At 35.2% G+C, this 25,594-nt stretch overlaps 1 protein-coding gene across 1 annotated transcript in view; it reads right to left on the bottom strand.

Annotated features, from left to right (window-relative positions):
• Positions 1-25,594, bottom strand: part of UHRF2 (ubiquitin like with PHD and ring finger domains 2) — a gene marked incomplete at its 5' end in the record, with an annotated part of 26,162 nt that continues 568 nt past the window's right edge. The window contains 10 exons of the mRNA XM_010165106.2: positions 1-1,094; positions 2,652-2,750; positions 4,657-4,817; positions 5,197-5,320; positions 6,125-6,262; positions 6,791-6,953; positions 8,996-9,102; positions 17,275-17,379; positions 21,236-21,343; positions 21,727-21,850. Of these exons, the coding sequence (XP_010163408.1) occupies positions 948-1,094; positions 2,652-2,750; positions 4,657-4,817; positions 5,197-5,320; positions 6,125-6,262; positions 6,791-6,953; positions 8,996-9,102; positions 17,275-17,379; positions 21,236-21,343; positions 21,727-21,850 (1,276 nt within the window). The remainder of the gene's footprint in view (positions 1,095-2,651; positions 2,751-4,656; positions 4,818-5,196; positions 5,321-6,124; positions 6,263-6,790; positions 6,954-8,995; positions 9,103-17,274; positions 17,380-21,235; positions 21,344-21,726; positions 21,851-25,594) is intronic.

Here is a 25,594-nt window from a genome sequence, read left to right as displayed (position 1 = left end):
AAATATTTAATAAGGTATATTTGGGGGCGGGGATATATTGTATATAAAATTTCAGATCACAATATGAAGCAATTTGAACCCTCTCCAAGCTAGCACTGCCTTCAATGCCATGTAGATGTATTGCCACTGATACAAGACCTACTAAAAGCATACAGTTTAACTAATACAGAAGTGGCTTTTTTATATGAAATATTTTTTACACAACTCGAGTGTCTTGAATACCCTCTTTAAGTGCAAAAAACACAGATCACTTTACACTAATGTAGCAACAATGCATTCATATTGTTCTCATTAGTCATTAGTAGTCAACTTGCATAAGATACAAGAAAAGCACAATGAAGCTCACAAAAATAGACTAAAAATCAGCCTGTTCTTGCAAAAAAATACAGCATAACAGAAGAAAAAGACAAAAAAGGATTATGCACACCACAGAATTTGCTGTTCTTTAATCCAGCTGGCTTAAGTGCTGTTTCTGATTTTTTGCTGCTTTTGTGGGTTTTTGTTTTGGTTTGGTTTTTTTGTGTAAATCAAACCACATGGACCAGGCACAACTAATATTCAGGAGGCAGTGTGTAGCTAAAACTTCACTAACTTTTTGTCATCCCCACAATTTATTTTCCTCTGTCCTGAGGTAGTTACAAAAAAAACAAATCATAAATTAAGCATCAGCTAGGCCAGTAAGAGCTGAGGCTTTTCTTTTCTTTTTTTAAAATTTAAAAACTATTTGTTAACTGGCCAAAACTACCCTTGATGTTAAGAGACAGCCCAGAATTACGAGTTCTTCTCACTATACCAAAAAGATGGCTATGAGGGGAAGAGGGTTAGCTGCTTCAAAATGTGACAATATATTGAGTCCCATCGAGCTGGCTGGTCCACTGTTGAATTTCCCATGTTCTCCTCTACTGTCTATAAAGTCACTGGGAGAAGTACGGAAGGATCTGAGCGCATCATCGTCCTTTACTGTAACCAGGGAAGAACTGGTCCAGTAATGTCTGCAGTATCTTGTTGGGAACCATGGTGTAGCCCTTTCCCAGGTCATAGCGGCAGGCAGGGCAGGTGAAGACTTCAGCTCTGAAGGAGCGCTGTAAACAGCTCTAGGACATAAAAAGACAAAGAAGTAAATTGTGGCAACTTTATTTCAGACTGACAGCTTAACCAGCAAAAACTAAGGAATCACTATAAACCAAAGATGGAATCTGCTGTACTACCAGGAAAAAGGAAGTCATAACCAAGCCCACCTCTGCCTCTATGACTAAAATGTCCTAACAAAGGCACTCTGCTCTGGACTGGGCTGTGAAACATAGCTTGGGAGGAATTAAAACAAATCACTACTGAGATTTCCCTTTCATTTCTGCTAGTGCCTTCCTGTGAATCACAGCCATGTCTGCAGCTTCCTTCTAGCTTCACGGTTAGATTGCTACAGTTTTCCAGACCTTCATTTCAAGAGCAAGGCAAGTATACCAGGTATATTCTTTATGTAACAATCTCCATCGACCTCATTGGATGAGATTCAATTAAGCCTTAAAGACATATGTAGAATAATACAGTCTCTAACACATTAGCATCAGTGCTGTCCTCCTTACTATGTTACCACACACTGCAGATAGCCTAAGCATATGAGCTGAATATCAGAAATTTATCAGGGCAGATCTGTGCCCAAACAGCAATAGCACCTTAGTATCAAACTATTCCTTAACATTTTAATTGCATGTTATTTTCTGTTCACGAATATTTACTGACATCATCAAATTCTGTCCGTTCTGAGTCTGTTGCCATTCAACTTTCTCTGGCCCATGGGGTTTTTCAATTTCCATAATTCTAAATATTAACCCCTTCATAATACTTTTTGTACATCTTTTAAGGAGCCATAGTAATTCCATGTGTGCAGGCCATCCATAACAACACAGTGATTTTTACTGAATTGATACATATCTTCTTGAACAGCAAACTTGCATTATCAGATACTGTATTAGGATGGTAATAGTCTGAGTCCTTTTAGGCTCTGAGGCAGAAATACTAGGTATGGCAGGCACAGTTCAAATGTGCACAATTCAGCACATGATTCTGTACACACCTGTGCTACAAAAATTAACTCTAGTACAAATTGGATTCTTTTACTTTACATTACATTCCACTGATCAAGATTTTAAGATACAGGAGTTATAAACGACTTCTTTCCGTGGCCCTCCTACCAAACAAACAATGCCAAGAATAACAAGGTAACATCTTACTCCAAATAAGTCCAAATAATTTTCTTGTATTTACCCGGCATCCTTTCAACAACCCTTAGTGAGTATTACACAATTATAAAATCTGGTTTTATTCCTTAACTATGTAAAATTAAATTATTGTTACTGTACCAACATCTAGCTCACAGACCAAAACAATTCCTTGTGTAAATCCACTGATCACAAAGGAATGACAGCAATGGTAAACTTCACTCATGACATCTATCAGGAACTACAGTAAATGTACTTCCACTCTTTATTACATAAAATTAAGGTTACATAACAATCACTGAATGCAAACTTGTTGCATGTTTTTGCTTAGAATGTTAGGCAATTATTGTCTTTCTAAAATACATATGGCTTTGGTGACTGGTGTCTGAGAGCCATGAAAACAGCCCAGAGCAAGACCAAGTTTATTCTTACTTTACAGACGTTGTGGAGGCACTCTGTTGTCACTGGCTGGTAAACCAGCTCCTGGCAGCAGACACACATAAAGGATTGTTCCAGTTTCTTCAGAAAATTCTAGGGCAAAGAACAAACTATATTACAGTTCCCAAAAAATGCCACTTATTACATAAAGATGATGAACTTCCAGAAGTTCTTAAGTCCCCCATATCCATGACTGCAGCTTTCTAAAAGTAATCACGAAGCAAGTCCATAACTGCTTAATTTTCCTGCTCTTCCACAAATCTGAGAACTAATATTTTAAAGATTATTTACTTGTTTGCATAAGTATTGTTATAAACAAAATGAAATAGACCAGAGGGCGTCTCATGCCTGATTCTTAGCATAGGTCAGAAAATTTAGTAATTGTGTTTAGTAACTGCTGCTTAGAAATTTGCATGTCTCTCAAAGATCTCTGCTTCTCTGCCAAGCAAACTTCTTCTGCTAGGAAAGCTACTTCTGTACCTCCTCCTGTGCTTATGGATTATGGCTAGTCAAAATCCCTGTGATTTCTCAAGCCAGATTCTCTGCAGTGTGTAAATCAGCCTCCCTGGTTTTTAATCTCAGGGCATCTCTGAAGAATCTTAAGACAGATTTGCATTGGGTGTTTTACACACACAAGCATGCTTATCTCTCACATGTCAAATGATCTCCAAATATCTAAGAATACAAGCTTGGGTATAGAAAAAAACCCAGATCTACAGGTAATCAAAATATGGTTCTTTGTAATGATTTTTAAAATACCACATTTTATTTAGTTAAAAGGGGAGGTGGCTGTTTCAAGCAGAAAGATTTACATTTTCACAGTAACAACCCAAAGCTACCAGTGATTCCCATTGCTTTAGTGGTAACCAAATAGAAATCTTGTCAGAATTATGGGTAGGAATCTGTAGAAAAATGACTTCTCAGTAACTCAAACACGTTTAAGTTACTGTTTTCTCCTTTTTACGAACACATATATCTACTGCCTGTCAACATGCACAATTTTAAGAGGTAAAATTCCTTCTAGTAATTACAGACACTGGATAGAAGACAGTAAGTGAATAACTTCACACAGTTCCTATAAAAAGACAACTGCAGCAGCATTAGAGCAAAAACTAGTATTGTAAATGGAAGAACAGAAGTTACAGATGCTTTTTCTATCACAGAAGCACCATAAATAGCCACTGTAATTTTCAAATAAACTAATTACGTATGCCCATTTTTAGATACCCATTTTACAACCAATGGTTTGTTTTCCACTGAGCTGAGTTTTAAGTTATTTTAACTTCTTAGTGCCTTGATTCTTCTGCAAAACAGCTAAAATAACTATGAACTTGACACTGATAAGACTAGTTACCACTGGAAGACATAATATGTCAGTAGATATTCCTTTTGTGGACTTTTTTTATACTAGTGCCTGTAGTCTCTTAAATCTTGAGCTATTCTTGCTATTTTATTGACATGTAGGGGGAGGAAAGTATTTTATCTCTTACTTAAGGTTGCCCCTCTACAGAGTGGGACAATATAGATTTGGATGAAAATATATTCATTTCATAACTAAATTTGAAGATGACAGTGCTTCTATCTTCTTAAACAAAGCAAAGAAACTATTTTCTGTCTAAACAAAAAGTAGTGACTAGAACTATCTTTTTTTATGTCTTATTTCTCACATTAGCACAGCACAGAAATACAGCTATAATTTCAGAGAAAAAACACTGCCTTCAAAAATGAAAAGGAAAAAAAGCCACTTCTAACTTCAAAATATTTTTTGAGCGAGAAAAGATCTCTATTATGCAGGCATAATCCAAGCCATCAATAGCAAATTGTACAAGTGAGGAATATTGTCTGGAAATCTGAGTCTCACAAATATAAATAATGCCAGATACAGTCTGTATTCAGCAAAAGTTCAACAAGCAAATTATGTTTTAAGAGACATTCAAGATTTCTCCTAATAGTCTAAAGAAAAGGTAAACATTAAAAATAACGCATGCAGCAAACATACTGGTCCTTCCTTAAGAGAAGCAAGTACTTCATCCCACAGTTTCTGGTTCATACAGTCTTCTCTAATCAGCCATTGCTGCTCTTGGGTCAGCTGGAAAGCCTCTCCTTTCCCTCCATCTCCCAACCTCATGGCTTTGGGTGTATTTGTAGGTTCCTCTATACCTGCTTATGATTATGACCATCAGACACAGTAAAAACAGAGTGTTAGCTTGAAGTAATAAAAGGGGAAGACAAAACTGTTTCTAGAAGGCTAAAACATGGATTACACTCATGAAATGCAGCAATCAAATCCCTGCTTCAACTCATACTGTTCAGCATTGTTTTGGACTGCAGCACACAGCTACAGAGAAGACTGTTCATTTTCCTACAGAGCTTAAGAGAAAAAAATCTCGTAAGAGTAGTAAATAGGATAAGATCCCTACACTACTACTTAATTACAGAGCATGTGATTATTAATTTACATTAGTATTCATGCTACTGGCTTAATAAACGTAATGTGACAGACTTTGCTGGTGAATGCTAAAGAAGTAAAAAGAAGTACCATCATCGATTGTCCTTTTCTGGTTTCCATTACTCTGGCTGCTTGGCTCCTGTTTCACAGTTTGCTTTTTAACCTTATCTTTCTTCTCCTTACTAGCCATGGCTTCCAAATAACCTTCTGGATACTAAAACAAAAAAGCATTGATTTAAACCAAAACCCATTGGCATACATAAATTCCCAAATAAAACAAAACTAATTTCTAAAAGACTCTGGGATTACATATTGAAATAACTACAAAATAATTTTTAATACCCTACATGATAGAGAAAACATTTAAATTAGTATCTATTACGAAGTAAGTGTAGTCAGGTTAAAGACTCTAATCCAGACTTGTTTGTATTAAAAGGAACGCAGTATCTGTATCTATGCCCTTACAACTACACAAAGCAGTTAGGCAAAGTTGAAGATGATGGTAGGTATGCTGTAAGACAGACCATTGCCTTGCTTAGAAAAGACACAGTATGTTCATTCTTTCCATCTTTTACGGATTCTGCAATGCCCAAGTCCTCATGGGTCAGTTTACTTCTGTGCCTGAAATACACTACCTATATACAGTCCTCAGACACATGCAGAAAAAAATATATAAAAATGCACAGGTTTTTTGACTTCTCAGATAGCCTCAGCTGCAAGAATAGCTGCTTGTAGAAATTATTTCCAGCCTAAGGATCACAAAACAGGATTCAAACTCCTAATTTTCCAATCCATATATGCAAAGCAATTCACTGCTACAGCAAAAAGCTTCATCCAGCATTCCTTCTGCTGTGTCACTACAGGAATTTTTCAGTCTGCAGATAATCTGTATTGGTTTTTGGTATTGTATCCTGCCACAGTAAAGTACAAGAAAAACAATGGGGCTTTAATTTAACTGATTTCTATTTCTGTAACTAATTTACTGGAACTGAGAATAAAATCGAGTCCTGATTCAAACCTGTACGCTTAGACCCAGTTTCTTTGACCGCTCCATTCCTTCTGAAGTCCAAGGTGCAGGCTCAACATCATCTCTCCTCAGAAGATACCGCCAAACTAAAAATCCACATTTTCCAATTTCTGGCCAATATTTCACCACCTAAAGAACAATATAAAATTATTTTATCACAGGCTGAACACAGGCATATACTCATACTTTAACTGTTCAAGAAGAAAATGCAAGACTAAATTATACAGTACTATTATACAGCAGATCTTCCCTCAGGTGTGAAATTTTTGTATTTTTGATAAATACAGTGCTCTTAAATGGCACACAACTTTATTACAGATGCTAAGAAGTCATTAAACACACAAAAAACTAGGATATAGTTGGGAGGAGTGAGGAAATAATTTGATTTCTAGGGATGAACATGACTCAGTAAGCACATATAAAGTAGCTTACATATTGAACTTTACGTATCCTATTATGGATTATGTTCTATTACCACTGCACTGAATAATTTAATTTCAGTTCTTTGCAGAATAAGCTAAAGCAAAAAAGCTATAATGGAGAAAAATTAATTATTTATTTTAAGTAATAATGAAGAATTTGCAATGTAACACATATGAGACTTTTAAAAACAGCTGAAGAAAAATGTTAAGTTGCACTCAGCAGAAATCAGAATACCTTGTAAATGCCATCATATCTGTTGCCTTCCTCTGGAGCATATTTGCTGATTCGCCGTCCTTTTGAACTGCGCACTACTCTGACTGGCTTACCAGCTCTCCAATTCTTAGACTCTGCTCCATTTTTGTCATCCAGTGGGGCATCACAGTTAAGGGCCAATGCCCTAGAAAGAGATTTAAAATCTTCATAAAATAGATAATTGTTTCACACAACAGATTTTTGAGAATTACTGTAATTAAGTCATATCTATTTCGCTTGTCTAATTATGCTTTATGAAGCAGCATAGAACTTTTCAGTATAGTCTTTAACAACTGTAGAACTGATGGAAGGAATGAGATCCATGCTACAGTGTATGGTAAGAAAAAAAATGGGAACACAAAATATTTTGTTGTAAAGGTTCCAGATGAAAATTCAGCTGATATTGCTAAATAAAACAACCCAATCCCCTTTTATTATTCTTAATTTTTTAAAAAATAATCACTTCTTAAATAGCATTGAGGGAATTAAAAGAAAGTTATAACAAAAGGTAAACTTTCCCTATTGCTATTCCCCATTAACTGCAGATTTTAAGGCTTTTTAAGTGTGTTCACAAAAGTAATGAACATGATGAAAAACACTATACAGAAATAAGTACATAGTAACCACCCAAAAAACTCCCAAGTACCTGAAATCTCTCACATAATACGTAAATTGCTGCAGAGTAAGAGTTAAATAATAGTAGAAAACTCAAGGACAACCAAACCCCTTTATCCACAAACTACATAAAGATCCTCTTCTAGAAACTTGGAGCAAGACAGTATGAATACCTACTAGACTAAGCTGCCATAATGAACCGTTTTTCTACTACTACAGTCTGATTGGACGAGGGACTGAAAACCCTTCAGAATCAGACTCAAAATAAACCACAGATCTTGGAACAGAAGAAATAATATGGTTTATGAACAGCCATGGTACAAGTATAAAACCCACATTGTACAGAACAGTAAGAGACAGGCATACAATGCCGACTTAAAAAATGTTTCTTAGATAAAACTTGAAAAAGGAAAAATATATGGCTAAGCAAAACCAATACTGATTCAATGACATGGAATCATTACAATTTTCAGTACAAGTATCAAAATCAGTAACTGAGAGCAGCACCTTGTTATATTCCAAGAGCACCAACGCCTGCAAAGCTACAAGGCAAGCTTTGTCTGTGGATTTCTCATTTGCTAAGAGCAGAGAACTGCTGAAACTAACGAGTACAGCTTTTAATTCTGTTTCCCAAAGCAAGTTCACTCTATTCACTAAATAGGCTTGTAAATCTATTGCTTAAACCTACTTTCATCTTCCTTCCTTCCTTGTTCTTCTTCACATCACACTCCATCCTTCTCTCCCTTCCCCCCTTTCTTAGCAGCCAAGTCAGCCTTCTCCTCTCTCTCTCTGCTAAGTACCACCAAAAACCCTAAAAGAGTCACTCTCCACTCTGCTTGACAGCAGCAGATCATATCTAAAAGCAGACCTGGCAAAGAAAAGGTCTCAGTCAATCTCAGTACCCCACAGGTGTTAAGTAGTCAGCTGCATAACAGAGATCATGTTCTTAGAAATAGAAAAGGATGTAGAACTCTTTGTTCAGGCAGGCTTTCAAAGGACATGAAAACACTGTAAGCACGTGTCTAATTCATCTTTTGGACATAATTTTTCTTTTTCAAGCACTTGTTTTTGATAAAGCAACACCCTAATTCCTTACTTTTCATAGAAAGCTATGATGGAAGAAAGGGCTAGCAAAAGAGGAAAGATTTCTTTTAACATGGGAAAATGAACATTCTTTCTTCCTATTTAAATTTCATAATTGATCTAACCACTGAAGAAGACACTTAAAAAGAAATATCCAGAATAGAAAAATTCTACTCAAGAGTCTTGACAAAGTTCTCACTAAATTAAAACACAGTCCTCTGAAGGAAATTGTAGGACAGGTTCAACCACAGACATGACTACGGGCCGTTCCAGCAGTACAGCAATGTATTTCATTGAGGTGCATTGTTTCTTTAAATCAACAAAACATACTGCTTAATAAAATGCCTCTAAGCAGCAAGAGGCATAACTTTTTACAAAATCAGCATGTATAGGAGTGAATGAATATAGCAAAATCTTAGGTTTAAATTAAAGCGCTACAACCCAGCTCTTTGTTTTGGAATACTTTTTAAATTTATCTTTAAAACTTACCTATTCATGTGTGTTAATGTCTGATCAAATGAATGTTCTCCAATCCTTTTATTGCCAGAAAGATCTCTACCTCCACTCCCAGTGTAAGTGAATTCATCTCCTCGATCCTGTACAAGAGATTATCCTTAATTTTAACACTCTGATGTTTACTCTGAAGTAAAGCAACTCAATTAAAAAAAAACCAAACCTTCATTTGCTCTATTTACTCAGACAGAGAAAAACTATAATCCAAGGCATGGAGAAATGTTGTTTCAATTTCAGAATCACTGTCCTTTTATAGTAGTTGTGTCAGCACAAAACTGCTGATCTGGATGTAACATATGTATGATATGCACCAGAAAATTTTTATTAAAAATTGCCCACCTTAAAAAACTGGACTTCTGCATCTTTTAAAAAGCTATTTTTGAAAAAAAATAAATAAATCATGAGGAAGGGAACGCATTCTAGCAAGTAGTTACTTGCCCGAGAGCTTTCATGTAGTAGTTTACAAGAATATCATTTTTGTAAAATATACAATAAATACCTTGGATGGATCACTTCAGCTTGTGCAAGGGGCTAAGCGCTAATAAGTACAAGCAGTTAGTTCTACCTTATGTACAAGGAAGGTGCTTTGATACAATAACAGTCCCCACTCTTCTGAACTAGTAAGAGCTTAAACTCATTTACATTTGCAGTTTTTAAGTTGATTTAACTATGTAATACGTTTCCTCTATAAAATTGTCTTTTAATTGAAGGAAGGTTGATAAAATCATTTACTATGAATCATAAAAACAGTCAAAATCTACATACACATAAGTAAAGTCAGTATTACTATTTTCTTTAGGAAATACGTTACAGAAATTCATATTACTTCTGTCAAATTCAAGTATTTCTAGAAATATATACACTCTACAAATATATTTAATATTATATCTCTTTGGAGATGCAAATTTTGTACAGAGCATGAAGCAATAGTAGAACATAAATACTTAATAGGAGAATAATGTTTATATGAATTTTAATAGCAAAAATCTGAACATACTTGTATGCAGTAGTAAAATGTAGTCAATTTCTTACCACTATTAAAAGTTTGACATTATTAAGGATCCAGTGCAAGACTGTTACAGATATTTCATGACTGACAATGGCAGAAAAAGAAAAAGTTAGGAGAAATGCTGGTTGAACAAGGCTATAGATTAATTAGAGAAATTATGTTTATTTTATTCTGGGTAGGGAAAACCTAACAGAAATTCAGCTGCAGTATTAGAGTATTTCTCGTTCAAAATTTATCTAGACATAATAACAAGCAAGTGCTATGAAGTTAAAAAAAATACTCAAAACCTAACAAAGACCCATATAAATTCTGGTATATGCTTTCTTAAAAACAGTCTACTTATTCTGCTCAATGAATCTCGAAAAAGTAACAGAAATAGAACGATGTTGTACGAGGGCAATATATGAAACAACTTCAAAAGAATGAAAGACTGACAAGACAAGAAATATTTACTAAGAAAGGGCGTAAAATAAGTTGTATAAAATAACGTAGCACAGAACTGAGCTATGTTTAATTTTTCAGTGATTGTCAAGGCAAATAAAATGTGCAGATCACACAAAGATGATTGTAATAATTATAATATGAATAGTGGTGGATTTGCTTAACGAATCAGGCCCACATTCAAATGAATCACATTTTAACACTGAGTAAGAAGCTTGTGCCAAGTTCAGAAAACCAGAAATATGTATCTTGGAAAGTCACAAATCCAGAATGATTTGGGTTTCATAACAAAGAAGAAACTGAACAGATACTCATGGTGTGGCAGAGTGGAGAAAACTTCTAAGGCAGTTTTTGGATGTACAAGTATAAATAAACTGAAACTCTAAGGTGATTTTTCCATCTTTTAAAGTGAAATAATAATTAATAATCTTAAGACAAATATTGAAATAACATATATGTAAGAATGTAAAAAAATAGACGAGAGAGTAACACTAAATATGCAAGCAAGATGGAGAAAATTATTACAAGACAAACTTTTGTTTATCAACAACTAGGCAGAACAATATTAATGAGAACAGAATTCTGAATAGACTTCCTTTTGGCATAATATAAATCAAGGACAAATCAATGTAGACAAGCAAAAAAAAAATCAAGCAAGAAGTCATAAATGCAACAGCGTTCATAATTAACTACTGGAACATACTTCTATGGAAAACTGGCTACATGAAAAAGGACTAAAAACGTCAAGCTTCCAACGTCTTCAGAGAAAGACTGAGTGGTTCTTCTCTGGGTGGTACTCTTTAACCACAGGCAAACAGAAGACATTGTGCTTGAAGAGATAGCATGGATATAAGGCCTACACATACACGCTCACCTCTTGAACAGATTCCACGCTTGATAGGTTACATTTGCTTCTCTTCAATTATCCATATCCATTTAAGCCATAAATAGGCAAAACTATATGGATCTGGGGGAAACTGGAAATCCAGTGGAAGGAAAATGGAGGAGAAATGGAACAATTATGAAGCATAATTGTTACAGGTCAAATAACAAGGAGATGGTGTCTTTTAACACCCCCTAGCATAAGGAAGACTGATTTCTGCTTTACTTCCCAGAAGAACTACACTCACTTACTTCACATAAGATATATATATTAAAAAAAAAAAAAAAGGGTTAAGAAAGGATTCAGGGCACAAAGACACACAGTTCTACAATTGGAGGAAAATAACAGAGATCTTGCCATCCAGGGCACTGATCTAGGGCACTGATCTGGACTGGATGAAAAGAAATGGGGAGGACATCTGAACCTATGGTATGACACCAACTCCTAAACAAGGAGAGGAAGAAAGATCGGGACATATATAAGTGCTTGTAGAGACATAAACTCTAGAATGGCAAAAGTAAGTGATGCACAGACACAGAGTCTTTAGAATGGAATAAATGCCAATATGAATACAGCCCATGACAAGTAGAAGTGAAATGGGAATACTGGTAGTCTGGAGACCTAATGGGAGACCTACAGAACCTATTTCCATTGTGGCTATGGTGCTTTACTTTGAAAGTGCAGTATGCCAGGAATATTAACACAGCTTATTATTTGGGATCTTGTGACAAGTAATGACTCATTAAAACAATTTCTCAATAGCTTTGAGTTCTAAGTCTATCTATAGACAATGCAGGATCTTCCTACCACCTTTAACAATGTTCACCTGACAGCCTGCATGTGACAGGTAAAGGTAGAAAGCTATTTTTTTCTCAAGAGAATCAGAAAGCAGAGCTTAAGATACTGCTGTAAATTCTGCATTCAACAGTTAAAGAAAACATCTGGCAAAAGGAATTACTGGTATCTGTATGTTCTTCTTCAAGAAAAAAAATAACTGTTAAAAAGGCTATTTAAGAGATACAACAGTTTTTTGAGACAATATTTTTTAATTACAATTATCTTTGACTATCTGTTAGAGATCACTGAGCGATTGTTTTTCTGAGGGAAAAAATCCTGCAACCTGTATAAGTAATTTAGTTAGCCTACCATAATCCTAGTTAAAACAAGGCAATGAAAATCTTGCTTGTCTAAAAGACATGCACTTAGTATTTAACATTAATTTATCTCTATACATATGATTAGAATTTGTTGCTTTCATCCTTCTTTTATTTTCTGTATTTAAATAAATGCTTAATAACATAAGAATTAATTTTATAAGTGTCTATGTGAAAAATCTATGAAGCCCAGCAAGAAACTCATGGTTTGACACAACTAAGATTAGTAAAATCATGCTGATCCTTCAAAATTTTATGAAGGGAATAGATTGAAGATACTCTATATACTGCACTAATATGACTAACATATCTTGAAAATGTATGTATTTCATAAAGAAAATATTTCAGCATATTAGGCACTATTCCAGACAGAAAGTTTCTTGGAAAGCATGAAATATTAAAAAAAGAGCTAAATGGTACTTTGCTAAGTATTGGTAACTTTAATTTATATTTTTTAATCTGCTTTATCATTGTGTCAAATGGGTTTCTCAGTGCTTTAGAAACAACCAGATATGCAAAGTCCTGCAAATGAACTTTGGAAAAGCACAGAAAGGAGCAGCATAGACACAAATTCCACACCTCATTATGAAAGAAGCTGACAAATAGGCAGATAAGACTACTTTGACAGATGTAGTACTAGCAGTAAAAAATTACAAAAAGCATCTGTGTAACAAAACAAGGCTTTCAGAATGTGCAAGTAATTATGAATATAACACAGGTACAGAGGAGACAATGAAAATAAGAAAATAATGCAAGAAAGGTATTTTTAAGTATTAATTAGCAATTTGTATGGACTGATAACTAACAATATGGAATAACAGAAAAGACGGAGAGGATAATGTGGTAGAATGGGAGCTATCCTGCAAATCTGAAACACTGGTAAGAAGTATGTATTAAAGCTACTGCACGACAAATTATGTCAAGTATGTCCTTAGTACAGGAGGTAATAACAGTGGAAAAATAACACATCTGAGTGAAAAGAAAGATATTTGGTTAGCTATCGTACAATGAGATACTCATTTTTTTTCACAAATTTTATGTTGGAACTCCAAGTAGGTCCCAAACCACTAGGGTGCTTAGACCTTAGAAACATGATGGCTTTTGAAAACAGCAAGTTTCATGGTGTCCAGCATCAGGTTTTCAGCTACATACTCAATCCAAGTGACTCACAATGGATAGATTCTCAGTGTAATGGCTGTAATGAACTTGCTGTGTTGGATTCTCAGTACTATAAAACAGAGGTGAGAAAATTTGAAAGGAACTGTTCCCTTGGTAACGTAGTCAGCACGTGATGATAATTCAGAAAATGTATAGAAGCTACTACACCTCTTTTGTACCAAATTTGGCTCACAATGGATTCAGATGACTTAGGTAAAGACAGCAAACTGGTTAATAAATAAAGAAGCAGGTCATACACATATATCTAGGTAAAGTGCTAGTCACAACAGTCTTTGGATGTAAAACACTGACTCAGACATGAGGCTCCTAATGCCACCTGATTCAGATTTAAAGCCATTTAAGTATGCAGTTCACTACAGTACTGGCACTACACCTTTGACACTGGTGGAACTGATCAAGTGCTTTCAGTGTGCAATGCACACTTCTGAAAACACTGTATCTTCATCACAGGGCTCAGGTAAATCTCAGGAGCTAAACACAGTTTATTTGCAACTGGACTATTTCAACAAGTGGAGTAACAGTTGTACTAACACCTTGGAACTGACTACCCACACACAAGATTAATGCAAAGACACAGAACATTTAAAATGTTAAAATTTCATGAAGTGGTTTCTGAATGCTATGTTCTGGGCCCTGAATAGGTTTGGTATAAAATATCAATGAACCTGAGCAACGAGTACATTTTCCTGGGGTCTCTTTTGAGTCATTAGATGCTATTCTCTTTTATACTCTCAGAATCTTTTACAAGAGGATGCAAACAATCACCTGCAGACATTCTCCAAGATATTCTTAATATCAGTTCAGAGATTTACTGTACGATCCTACAAGCAAAAGCACTTAAAGAAGAAACAATCTTTGTTCAGATTAAACTAAGCACACCTCACAATTAATTTACCATCTTTACAACTCTATCTCAACCCAGCGGAACAAGGATCTTGAAACTTTTGAAAAAAAAAAGCAGTTTTAACTGTGATACACAATAACAATGACACAAAATAGAGGAGGGCAACTTTTCAACACAAAAGTGAAATTTCTTCAGCTACCTGATTTGATGAACAGACAAGTCAAAATACTCTTATCATGAACACTGTGATTGCACAATCACTGTTACTGTCCAATATTTAGTTTTTAAATGTTAGTCTATTCTGAAATAATTCTTAGACTTTAAATTCCTGAAAGACTTCTCCATTTCTCCAGCTAATCTTCTTATGGTTACTACCAAGAACAAGACCAGGAGATTAGCAATATTAACATACTCAAGACTCTAAATCTAGCTAGTGTAATACAGTAGCTTAAATAGATAAAACATGTAACTTGTCACTGTAATTCAAAGTTAAACACTTACAAGAGAGATTAATATGAAAATATCATATATGCATGTAATTAGGAATAAGGTTAAGCTTCATATGCAAAACAATTTCACCCAGTGCTCATTTTGTGACTGTGACTGTACCCCTTCTCAATCTGGAAGGCAAATCCTGTACTGACAGAACTCATCATTACTGAGCATTCCAATACATCCAGAACATCCCACCTTGAGCAAAGTTGTGGACAAGTCTGGGTCTGCAGGATTGTAAGTTTCCAAAGGCACAGCATAAAAATGGCACAATCTGAAAGCTAGACAGTGAATTCCACTTCCTGCAATGTATTTTTGCAATTATTTTACCCCCATAATGAACTCCTAATTTAAAGCCACAAGTAGAGAATTAAGATGGCGCATGTCAGTAGTGTGCATAAACAGTGCATAAAATTTATAAACATACAGTAAAACAGTCTTCCAAAATGTATTTATTTCTCAATTTTGTAAAAACTTATACAGAAGTACATACATCATACCACTGAGATTCAAGTAAGAGTCACCTCTCTTTTCCTGTTCTCATACAATAAAGTGATTAGATGTAATCAGAGGTTTTTATCTGAATTTTTATTTAAAAGTTTCATTTGTGGAATGAGATACTGTACTTAGGACACTTAGAAGTACAGAATCTGATTTTTCTGTGGATATTCTTACAAGAGTTTAATTTCAGCTTTTCCAAAGAACAGGGAAAATGTAAGTAAACTGGGAAATAAAATCTGGTACATGAAAAAAGAACTGAAGAAAAACTAATTCCAAAAATGCACCTGGAAAAAAAAAATTTCCCCTTGTGTTTTTAGTTTAGAGAATTGCAAAAAAGCTGACACGCATACAAATTTTTTGGGTATCTTCCGCAATACTTCTCCCCAACTATGCCTCTTCAAATTTATATATATTATCTAGACTATGACAGTACTTAGGTGTCTACAAAAACACATGATCACAACATCACTTAGGATGGAACTGGAAAAGACATGTAAAGGATCCAATTAAGTTTATTAAATATTTTGAATTGAATAATTACAGCAGCAAAAATAAGGGGAAATAAGTACCACCACCCCCCCCAAAAAAAAACAAACCCAAACAAAAAACCAAACCCAGGAGTCTGCAGCATCCCAGCACAGCAGGAACAATGACTGAGCAACAGTGTTCTTAGGATCCACTTGCTAAGGGTTCTAGAGCTTGGGTTCAGGTTGACTCTAAGGATGCAGTAATGTAACCCAACACCAACTACCTCCTCATGTGACTTGTTCAAAATGACACACAGACTCTTTCAGATGCAATACTCTGCAGCAGCAGCAGCAGCTGGTAGGTGCTGCTGGCAAAGAGTATATTACATTCTGATGCTATTTCAGATGCCTATTTCTTTATCCCGTGCTTTTTTCTTTGTGATTAACAGCTATGCATGTTTTAAAAAAAACAGATTGCTTATGCTTTATCTTTCACCTGATGCATGATTCAAAATTCCACCTTATGGAGCAGAACTGCAGGAAGGGATGTACCCTGTATAAACATTATTTAATTACAGAAAACAGTAATCTATTCATAAATAAATGTTGATGAACATCATGAGATGAAAGTCAGATGTAGTTACTGTTTTGTTTAGAAGTATAATTGCTTTCCTTGTTCTACTTAGATGTTAACATCAAAGTAGAATTTTTTTCCAGCACCTTTGGGGATAACAAGGTACAGAGACTTTTCTAAGAGGTTCTGATAGAGCTCACCAGGAGTCAAGAACCTTCAGAACTTCATAGAATCAAGCAGCATGTACCTTTTATTTTTGCTTTATTAAAATAAATGTATCATACATTTAGAAACACAACAAACTCAAAAGGAAGAGGCATCTATCTTTCTTGAAAGTGGTAGTAATCGTGACCAAAGCAGAATATAAAACATATTATTTGCATATAATTACACTATCAGATTTTAAATAATACTAAATTCAGACTCGGAAAGTATACTGACATTTAATTACCCTAAACGATGTAAAATCCAGCTTTAAATAACATATTTTGGTCAGTACAAGTATGAGCCTAAGCATTCTTTAAGAAAGATTTGCTTACATGTTTCTCCCCTAAATACTAAAAACTACTCAGTTTGTTAGCAGTAGAAGTTATTTTTTTTCACAGTCATATTTGCATAAGCATTGGTTTTAGGATGAACAACAAACATAACTATCTTTACAAACACTGAAACATTAGAACAGCAAAACAGTTGCTTGCATGAGTGACATACCACTTCATCTTCAAATCCTCCAGCTAATACAAGTGAATAAGCTCCATCATTACTGCGTCCATGGATTCCACCCACATGTGGCCTGTGAACACCTGCTTCGCTCACCTGGCAACAGAAAAAAACAGTTTCTAGCATTTTTTTCCAACAACCAGACCTCTACAATCACTTTTAACAACCAAAGTTCTGCTTAAAATATTGTGCAGGGGCGTCTGTGTAAGTAGTTAATGTAAGACTGCCATTAAAGGTGAGAATTCTACTTCTTTTTAAGGAAGAAAAGCCAAAAGTAAGGACATCCAAAAACTGGAAGGACAATGTATGACAGTGGTGACACTGGAAGATGTAAAGGTACACTTTCTTGTTTGGGAAAAATCTCCATTATTCCTTCCATAAGCAGTATTTAAGACTGCACTCACTGCTATACTCCACTTGCACAGTCATTTAAAACCATCCAAAGCAGATGGAGATCTGCCAGTTTGGTAACATTTTACAATTTTTAACTAAGAAAGATCATAGTGACCCATATAAAGATCATTATGTACTATTAAGGTAACACACTGTAAATGTGACCAATGCAGAGGAATATTATCACACTGTCTAAGGAAACAGAAGAACCATTGCAACAACGTATGCATCATAAGCTAGTTCTCCAACCAGCATAACCCTCTAGTAATGAACGTACAACTAAGCTGCAACCAGATCACCTGAGAACTGCAGCTGTACCATAAACTGGAAAATCATAGAAGTCTGCTGGAACATCTCTTTCAAAAAAAAAATTTAATAATTGTTTCAAACTACGAAATTATATTTAAAAACCCAACACCTTTATGAATAAAACAGAGGCTACATATTAAATTATGTATTTTCTCAGTACGTGATGCCAAAATTACTTTTAATAGAATGAAGGTTCCGAGCAGAAAACCAGTTAGGATCCTCTTTCCTACCTTCATATCTTCCTTCAGACCTTGATTTTGCCTGTTTTTCGCATTCTGCCTCTCCCACTCCTGAACTCCTTTTCCCAACCTACACTTTTAAGCAACTTCCATGACAGTTTACATTCTTCTGCTATAGTCTTGTACTTTCATAATACAATACGTTAGATCAAAGGTCCAGCTGTCCAAAAATCGTGTCTCTAACAGAAAAGAGCTGTGCACAGTATGAAAACTATGCAAGCACACAATGGTACTTCCTTGCACAATTTCTCAGTATCCAGCTGTCTGTGACTCAGAATTCCTAGAGTATTTAAAACTTCTGGATATATAGTATCCAAGAGAAAAAAAGACTTCACAGTAGTACCACTTGTCACACAAACTAGTACTACTTTTGTTCATTTCGAAGTGGGCAGCTGACATTTTTTTTAATGACCCCTTTTTGCATTATCAAACTACGCATATCAGTCCCTAATAACTTCTTTTCATATTGTACATCATTTTGTAGCCATCTATGGTACACCATATTTTCAACATTCTTCCAGAATGAAAAGTGTTTCCAGTTGAATGAAAACCATTCCATTCCTTTCATCATCCTGACTGTTGTTCATAATAATATATTTTATTTTCCTGACCCTTCCTTTCACAATAATTAAACACTTGATTTATTCCTTAATCACTATTAGGTATTAAGATGACATATTTTCAGAATTAGCTATTAGAAGATCTCTTCCCTAACAAGAAGAATAAGTGGCTGAAAGACCATTACAGTTAGAGCTGTTCCCCATCCCATGTTTACTATCCACAACTAAGAAGTCTCACCTAACTTTATCAGCTATTTGCCAATTTTTCCAGACCATTTATAATTATGAATAAAAAGGCCCCACTATTGCAATCCTCTTTCCTGCTATATCAAACATCCTTTCATTCATTCCTCCCTCCCTTCTTTAATTTCCAGGCTTTATCAAATAAATTTAGGTTTCTGGTAGGTGATTCACCCCAAAGATGAACTCTGGTAAGTAAGTCATGCCAAAGATGCTCTTCAGATGCTCTCTCCAGAAGCAATACTTAGTCAATTTCCTTCTAGGGAAAAGAGAGTTTGTGTCATAAAAAACTACACAAATCGGAAACAAAGAAAGTACAGTCTCTAAATTCTCATAGATTTGCTGAGACAAACTCATTTCTCATACAAAAGTCTAGTCATATGAGAAACAAAAGTGTAATTTAACTTCTTATGTAGAAAACATTTCACTCAAAGAAAAAAATGATTAAATATTTCATTTGTACCCAAAGTTAAATAATTATGTAGCAATTAGGAGGTAATTGCCTTCTGATGTCTAGTCAACACACATATATATAAAAATTAGCATTCTCTGCTTAATCTTCTAACAAAAGCAGTGTTCTAATTCTGTTCCTTTTTCCTACCAGCACTAAAAAGGTTTGAAAACTATTAGCTTTTGTATTACGAATGGAACTCCTAGCAAAAACATAAAATAGTAATTTCAATTATTGCTGAAGCAGTGAAAATAAAACTTGTGATTTTGAATTTGCGTAAGTGATTTTAGGACCTTCTCTTACTTATGAGACTTCACTTAATCTGGAAGCTAACAAAAGATAACTATTTATTTTAATTCCTTTCACAAAAACGTTCTTCAAACAGGAGAGGTCAATGAAATATCCCAATGAATCCAGATTGAATTTTCCCCTTAAGCAAGTAATTTTGTATAAAATCGATGGTACAATGAACAGCATAATTTTACATTACAAATTTAATTTGCTTTATCTAAGGCTTGTCTTGATGGTAGTGTTGACAACAGACATTAAGGTAAGAAAGGATCAGAAGAACTAGTTTAGGTTTCAACTGCTTCACTGTGATTTCTACCAAGGAGAGGAACTGAAAACTATTGCCTTGAGGAAAATGTCTGCTGCTAACCATATCAGCCTTAAAACTTGCATGACCTTCCAAATACGGAATTCTTCACACAGTACTTGAAAATACCATCAGAGGAAAAATTGCCTAAGTGTTATTTTCTACCAGTTGAATAATGAAATATCTGTTTTCTTCCTATGAGAAAGCAGGTGATGCAAAGTTCAGAAAACATCAGAAAAGGCTTTTGATTCTTGGCTTACCCCTCCTTAGTTTAAAAAACCCCTGTTTCTATTCTTCCAAATATGATGAAAAACATTCAATTACAATCCTTTACACAGGCAAAGAACTAACTGACTTTGAAAATAAAGAAGTACGTATTTCCCCAACTAAAAACAATAACATTCAAAGATTTTTTTAAAAAATCAACCCTATCAGATAAGCCTGGGAGAAAAAGAAGTAAGTTTGCAGCTTGCTGGACACTTCGAAATCACAAAAAATCAGTACTGGCACAAAATGAAGCTGACCCTTTCTCCCTGCTTTGTTTTTTCCTGCCCCTCTGAGTGTTGGCACTGTGCTTATACAGCCAAAATGTGAAATGGACTGTGAAAATTAGCTCCCCTCCCATCCCAGATGGGATTATTTTTCTACCAGTTTTTTTACCTATCTAGTTTATAGAGCCTAAGAAATATTGCAACAGAAAATGAGACAGTCGAAGAAACAGCAAAGGCTGAATGGACAGATAATTTCAGTAGCAGTACAGGCTTACATTGGTTTAAGCTTTTCATCAGTCTAAAAGAAGATATGAACATCTGTTACATATGACCAAAAAACCAACCAGAAGTCAATTAATAGTGGTATCATCTAACATTTTCAAAAACTACAGTCTACTTCTCCTTTACCCTATTCAGTAAGTATCCCACTTAGAATTTTAACGTAAGAAATTTTATCCTAATGACAACAAGCTTCTTATTAAGTTGTATCGTTAAATCAGTGTACTTCAACCTTCACTACTATCAGCATTACTTCCAATATTAGAATCATAATGCATTTGCTTTATTTAGTCCTGGTGAAAATGGCAATTGTCAATCTAAATTTATTTTAGTGTCCAACCCACTCACTATTATTCTTTCTTACTTTACCTACAGCTCATACTGAAACAACATACCTGAACTCTGAATTTCCAGGTTGTCCCAACTGGAACACCAGGTATAGGTCCATAATGATTGGAAGGAACAATAGTACATTCCTTAGTGCGACCAACACAGGCCATGCCCTAAAAATACATCAGACAAAATGAATTAGTATTATAATATTGAAGACTATTTTCAAATTCAATGTAGATATCAAGAAATCTGTTCATTATAACAAACATATCTTTTAAAATATGTTAATAATTGTTAAAAGGAATGTTAATTGGGTAATATGTGTTTATGGGCTTGGGGTCTGGATTGGGGGTTGTTTTTGTTTTTACCTCTAGTCACCTTAATAATTCTTCCACTCCTTTAACTGCCAGTAGATAATGGGCAGGATTAAACATTGTCTTATTGTCTGTGCAACCCAGTACTGAACTTTGTGTAGTGCATATATAAGTAGAGTTATAGATGTAGCACATACATGAACAATCAGAGTAACAGCTATTTCTAAAATACACTCTACCTTGCCCCAGTCTCTCTGGCTTTCAGTACTGGCAGATGGCATCTTTGCTTTCTTTTTACTCTGTTTGAGCTTTTCTCCAGCCTTTACAACTTCATTAGAATCATTTTTGCAGGAAGGACAATACCTAAAAAAAGGTTTTAGTAAATTCTCAATTACTTCATAATAATGGCAATAAATTTCTTGTAGCCCAAGTAGTGTCAATTTGTTTATCTTGACTTAATATTTAAAGCTAGCAAACATATACCAGTCTTAAGCAGCTGAAGCCTATGGCTTAAAAAATTAACCCAACATCAACAAATACTGACAACTTTTAAAAAAGGGCATTTCAGTAACTTTGAATGTAGAGCACTAGAGGCAAAACATTTAACTATTCTTTCTCACATGGTATGTGAGGGGTTCCCATATCTCCTGTATTCTCTCTTCATTCTGTCCTCTTCCATTTAGAACATGTAAAGGAGAAGATAGATGAGATTAGAGTACACTGCTACTCAGCACTCATGGTCTGTTTCTATGTCCTGCCCACTCTACCCTTATTTTTTGCTTCTAGTGCAATAGAGTTTACTGCAGACAGCTGAATGTCAGAGCCAAGGCATCATGTAATGTGTGTAGACACACACACGCAGGCAGACACTCACTCACTCCTTTCACAACACTGAAGCCACTTGGAACATAGTGCTGCGACTCATTCCAGCTAACACAAATCCATCCTGATAGGAAAGTAGAAGATACCAGTATGCAGTAACTACAGCAGAGACAGAAAGGGAGTACACTGGTTCTTTTGCTGCTTCTACTAATAAATTTATCCCACTCCAGGAATGCTAATGCAAAGGCAATTGTTTCTGGCTCCCACGGACTGAGTTTGGCCCATATGCCACTAGTGGAGGAAGACAGATCTACACTAACATTGATAACCTAGTTTAGATAACTACCACAACTACTACTACTACTACAGCTGGTTTGGATTTATTACTGTGAGGGTGACAGAGCATTGGAATAAACTGCCCAGAGAGGTTGTGGAGTCTCCATCTCTGGAGATGTTCAAAACCCGCCTGGACACTTTCCTGTGCAACCTGCTGTAGGGAACTGGCTTTGGCAGGGGGGTTGGACTAGATGATCTCCTGAGGTCCCCACAATTCCGTGATTCTGTGATTAATGTTTGAATGGTGATATGAACAGAAGAATTAGTTATTAATCTCCACAGGAACAGATTTTATTATGTCAATAAAGGTGTTGAACCATTAAGACAATGAAGCTATGTAGATAAAAAGCAATTAAAAATAATATAAGATGCTGAAATTGTCTAGGACTTTGAATTATATTACAGTTGTTAAAAAAAAAAAAAAGAGTATGTAATGACCAATTAAAAGAAGGAATATGACATAATGCAAATTCACAAATTCACAATGTGAATTAACTATGGCATCCCCTGCTTCTTCATAGGGTAACCATATTACCTTAATGTTTTTAAAACTGAGTTTTACATGGAATATTAATTACTCTTTCACATATAGAGTGGCTTAATCTCTGAAAAAGAAACATATCACCCTTTCCAAAACTATAGCTTAGTCCCTGCTAAGAGCTTGACAGATTTTACACTAAATAAATACTGAATTTTTCCATTTCTAAAACAAACAAAATTTGTAAAAAAGTTAAGGATCAGACAGCCATGATTCTTTGCTAGTATGCAATAAGAAAGAAGAACACAGAACTCCTCTTCAGTAGGAGAGAAATGCTTTGCCCAATGCAACTGCATTCTTTCTACATACGACCAAGCATTAAGACTGCACAGGACTGGCATCACTAAGTATCCCAAAATTAACTGTCACAAGCCAGCTCCCACCCAATGACTTCATCCACAGAGATGAAGCTATCTACTTACATTAATAAATCTTAAGACTCACTGTCATACAGCAAACAAAGTTAAAAAGCTTTACAGCCATTTTTCAAGACATTTTAATTATATGAATTTAACTTCTACTACTTTTGGAAATTCATATTTTTTTGGACAGAAGTGTAAGTGGAAGGGTCTAAAAGTGCATTTAACCTGAGGGACTCTAAAGACCAAGTTGTCAGTCAATTTAATTATTGTGTACTTGTCTAGAGATCACTGAATCTTCTGTTTGGAAGAAATTAGTCCTGGGGACCTACGCAGTGCAGTTATAGTGGTATTATGGAAAGAGGGTAGGGAGATCTGAGCAGTAATAGATATACTTCGTAAAAATTTCTGTTCATCAAACTTTCTCTGTAGCCCACTGAAATAGAACTAGGATAACTCATAAGAATGTTTCATAAGAAGCTTCTGAAAAATAATGGGTGCAATGAAGACTAGAACACTAATACCTAATCTAAAAAATCATTTGAAGCACTCAGCAGGCCAAGATAATCTTAGCACACTAGCTAAACCAAAGAGACACTGATGGCTGGTGAAATTTCAGTATCAGTATCCTGATGTGTCTATCAAACCTTCTGTGCATTTGAAGATGTAGAAGAAATTAGACAGGCTAAGTTGTTTTCAGGGTAGAGCACAGGATTTGGAGGTTTTCTGGGAGGGGTTCACTGACTTGAAGTATATATATTTTCTTTACCAGAAACTTTCCTGTGACCAGTGCTGGAAAACAGAGGGACTTTACTGTTGCTAGATTACTGGATTAGAGCTGGTTCTAAGAGCAAAGGGAAACTGAAGAATGGATGGACCATCATATTGTATACTTCCAGACATATGGTCTCATTGAATATTCTGAATGAAGGAAGTAAAAAAACCACCCCAAACTTCTCAGCTGTTATATCCAAAGTTCAGGTGCAATCAGATAAGAATACTGCTCTACGGACTGCAGTAAGTAATAAACCACTTGTGTGTCGAGAATGGTTTCCAACATGTAACATCAACTCACTTATCTTGGTAAGAGGTAGGATGCAAAAAGATGTCATGCACAAAAGACCAGTCTGCTTTGACCACAGAAAACTTGATGATAGTTCAGACTAACATGCTGTGTAATAAACACTGCTGAATAAACACTGTAATAGTTTTGCATATGCAAGAAGTGGAAAGTAAATAGATCATATTCAAATAAACCCTATTTTAGTTCAAATGACCCATACATAATTCTAGTAGGTATTGAAAATATTTTTAGATAGTGTTTGAAGCCAGCAGTTCCTCCAAAAACAGTGAATACAACTCTTTCCAGTGCAGGAAATTTCACAGGAAAAAAGATTAACTTCCAACAACAGTATCCCTGTGGCCAAATGTACACACTGACAAACAGCTATCAATGTTAATGGTCTCAACTGCTAAATCACACACTGACATAAACACAGAACGAGTTCAGAAAAAATGCAACGCCCCAGAAAACACACAGACCATTAGACACTAACCAATAAACAAACCTACTATGGCATCCACTATGGTATAGGATATTGAGTTATTTATTTCCAAAGAATATTAAAACTTCCAAAGCACTTACACATATTTTTACACAAAATTTTACCACAAGGTCCAAAGAGATTCCATAAAGGGTATCCATAGACATCTTAAGACATTTATTCATGTCTATGTAATGGAAAACTTTATTAGAATAAAGTTCTATTTATTACTTTTTATATAGGATTAGCATCTCATGTAAGTCACAGACAGGTGATAAATACGAACAGTGTAAATTGTAGATAGCTAATAAAGACAAAAAACTGGTACAGATGCGCTGCTAATGGATCCATGCAGATTCACTTCAAAATACAATGATACTGATTTAACAATGACAGTTAGCTTGGTTTTCCTGTTGGCAGAACCAGGGATAGTAGAAATGAAGAGTAGCACGGTGATGGTCCTTGCACAGCAGGAGAGAGGCAACGAGAAGATACAGGAAAGGTACAA

The sequence above is a fragment of the Antrostomus carolinensis genome, unplaced genomic scaffold, assembly GCF_000700745.2.
Source record: "Antrostomus carolinensis isolate BGI_N321 unplaced genomic scaffold, ASM70074v2 scaffold20530, whole genome shotgun sequence".
Taxonomy (NCBI): domain Eukaryota; kingdom Metazoa; phylum Chordata; class Aves; order Caprimulgiformes; family Caprimulgidae; genus Antrostomus; species Antrostomus carolinensis.
This window is presented reverse-complemented; position numbering and strand designations above follow the sequence as displayed.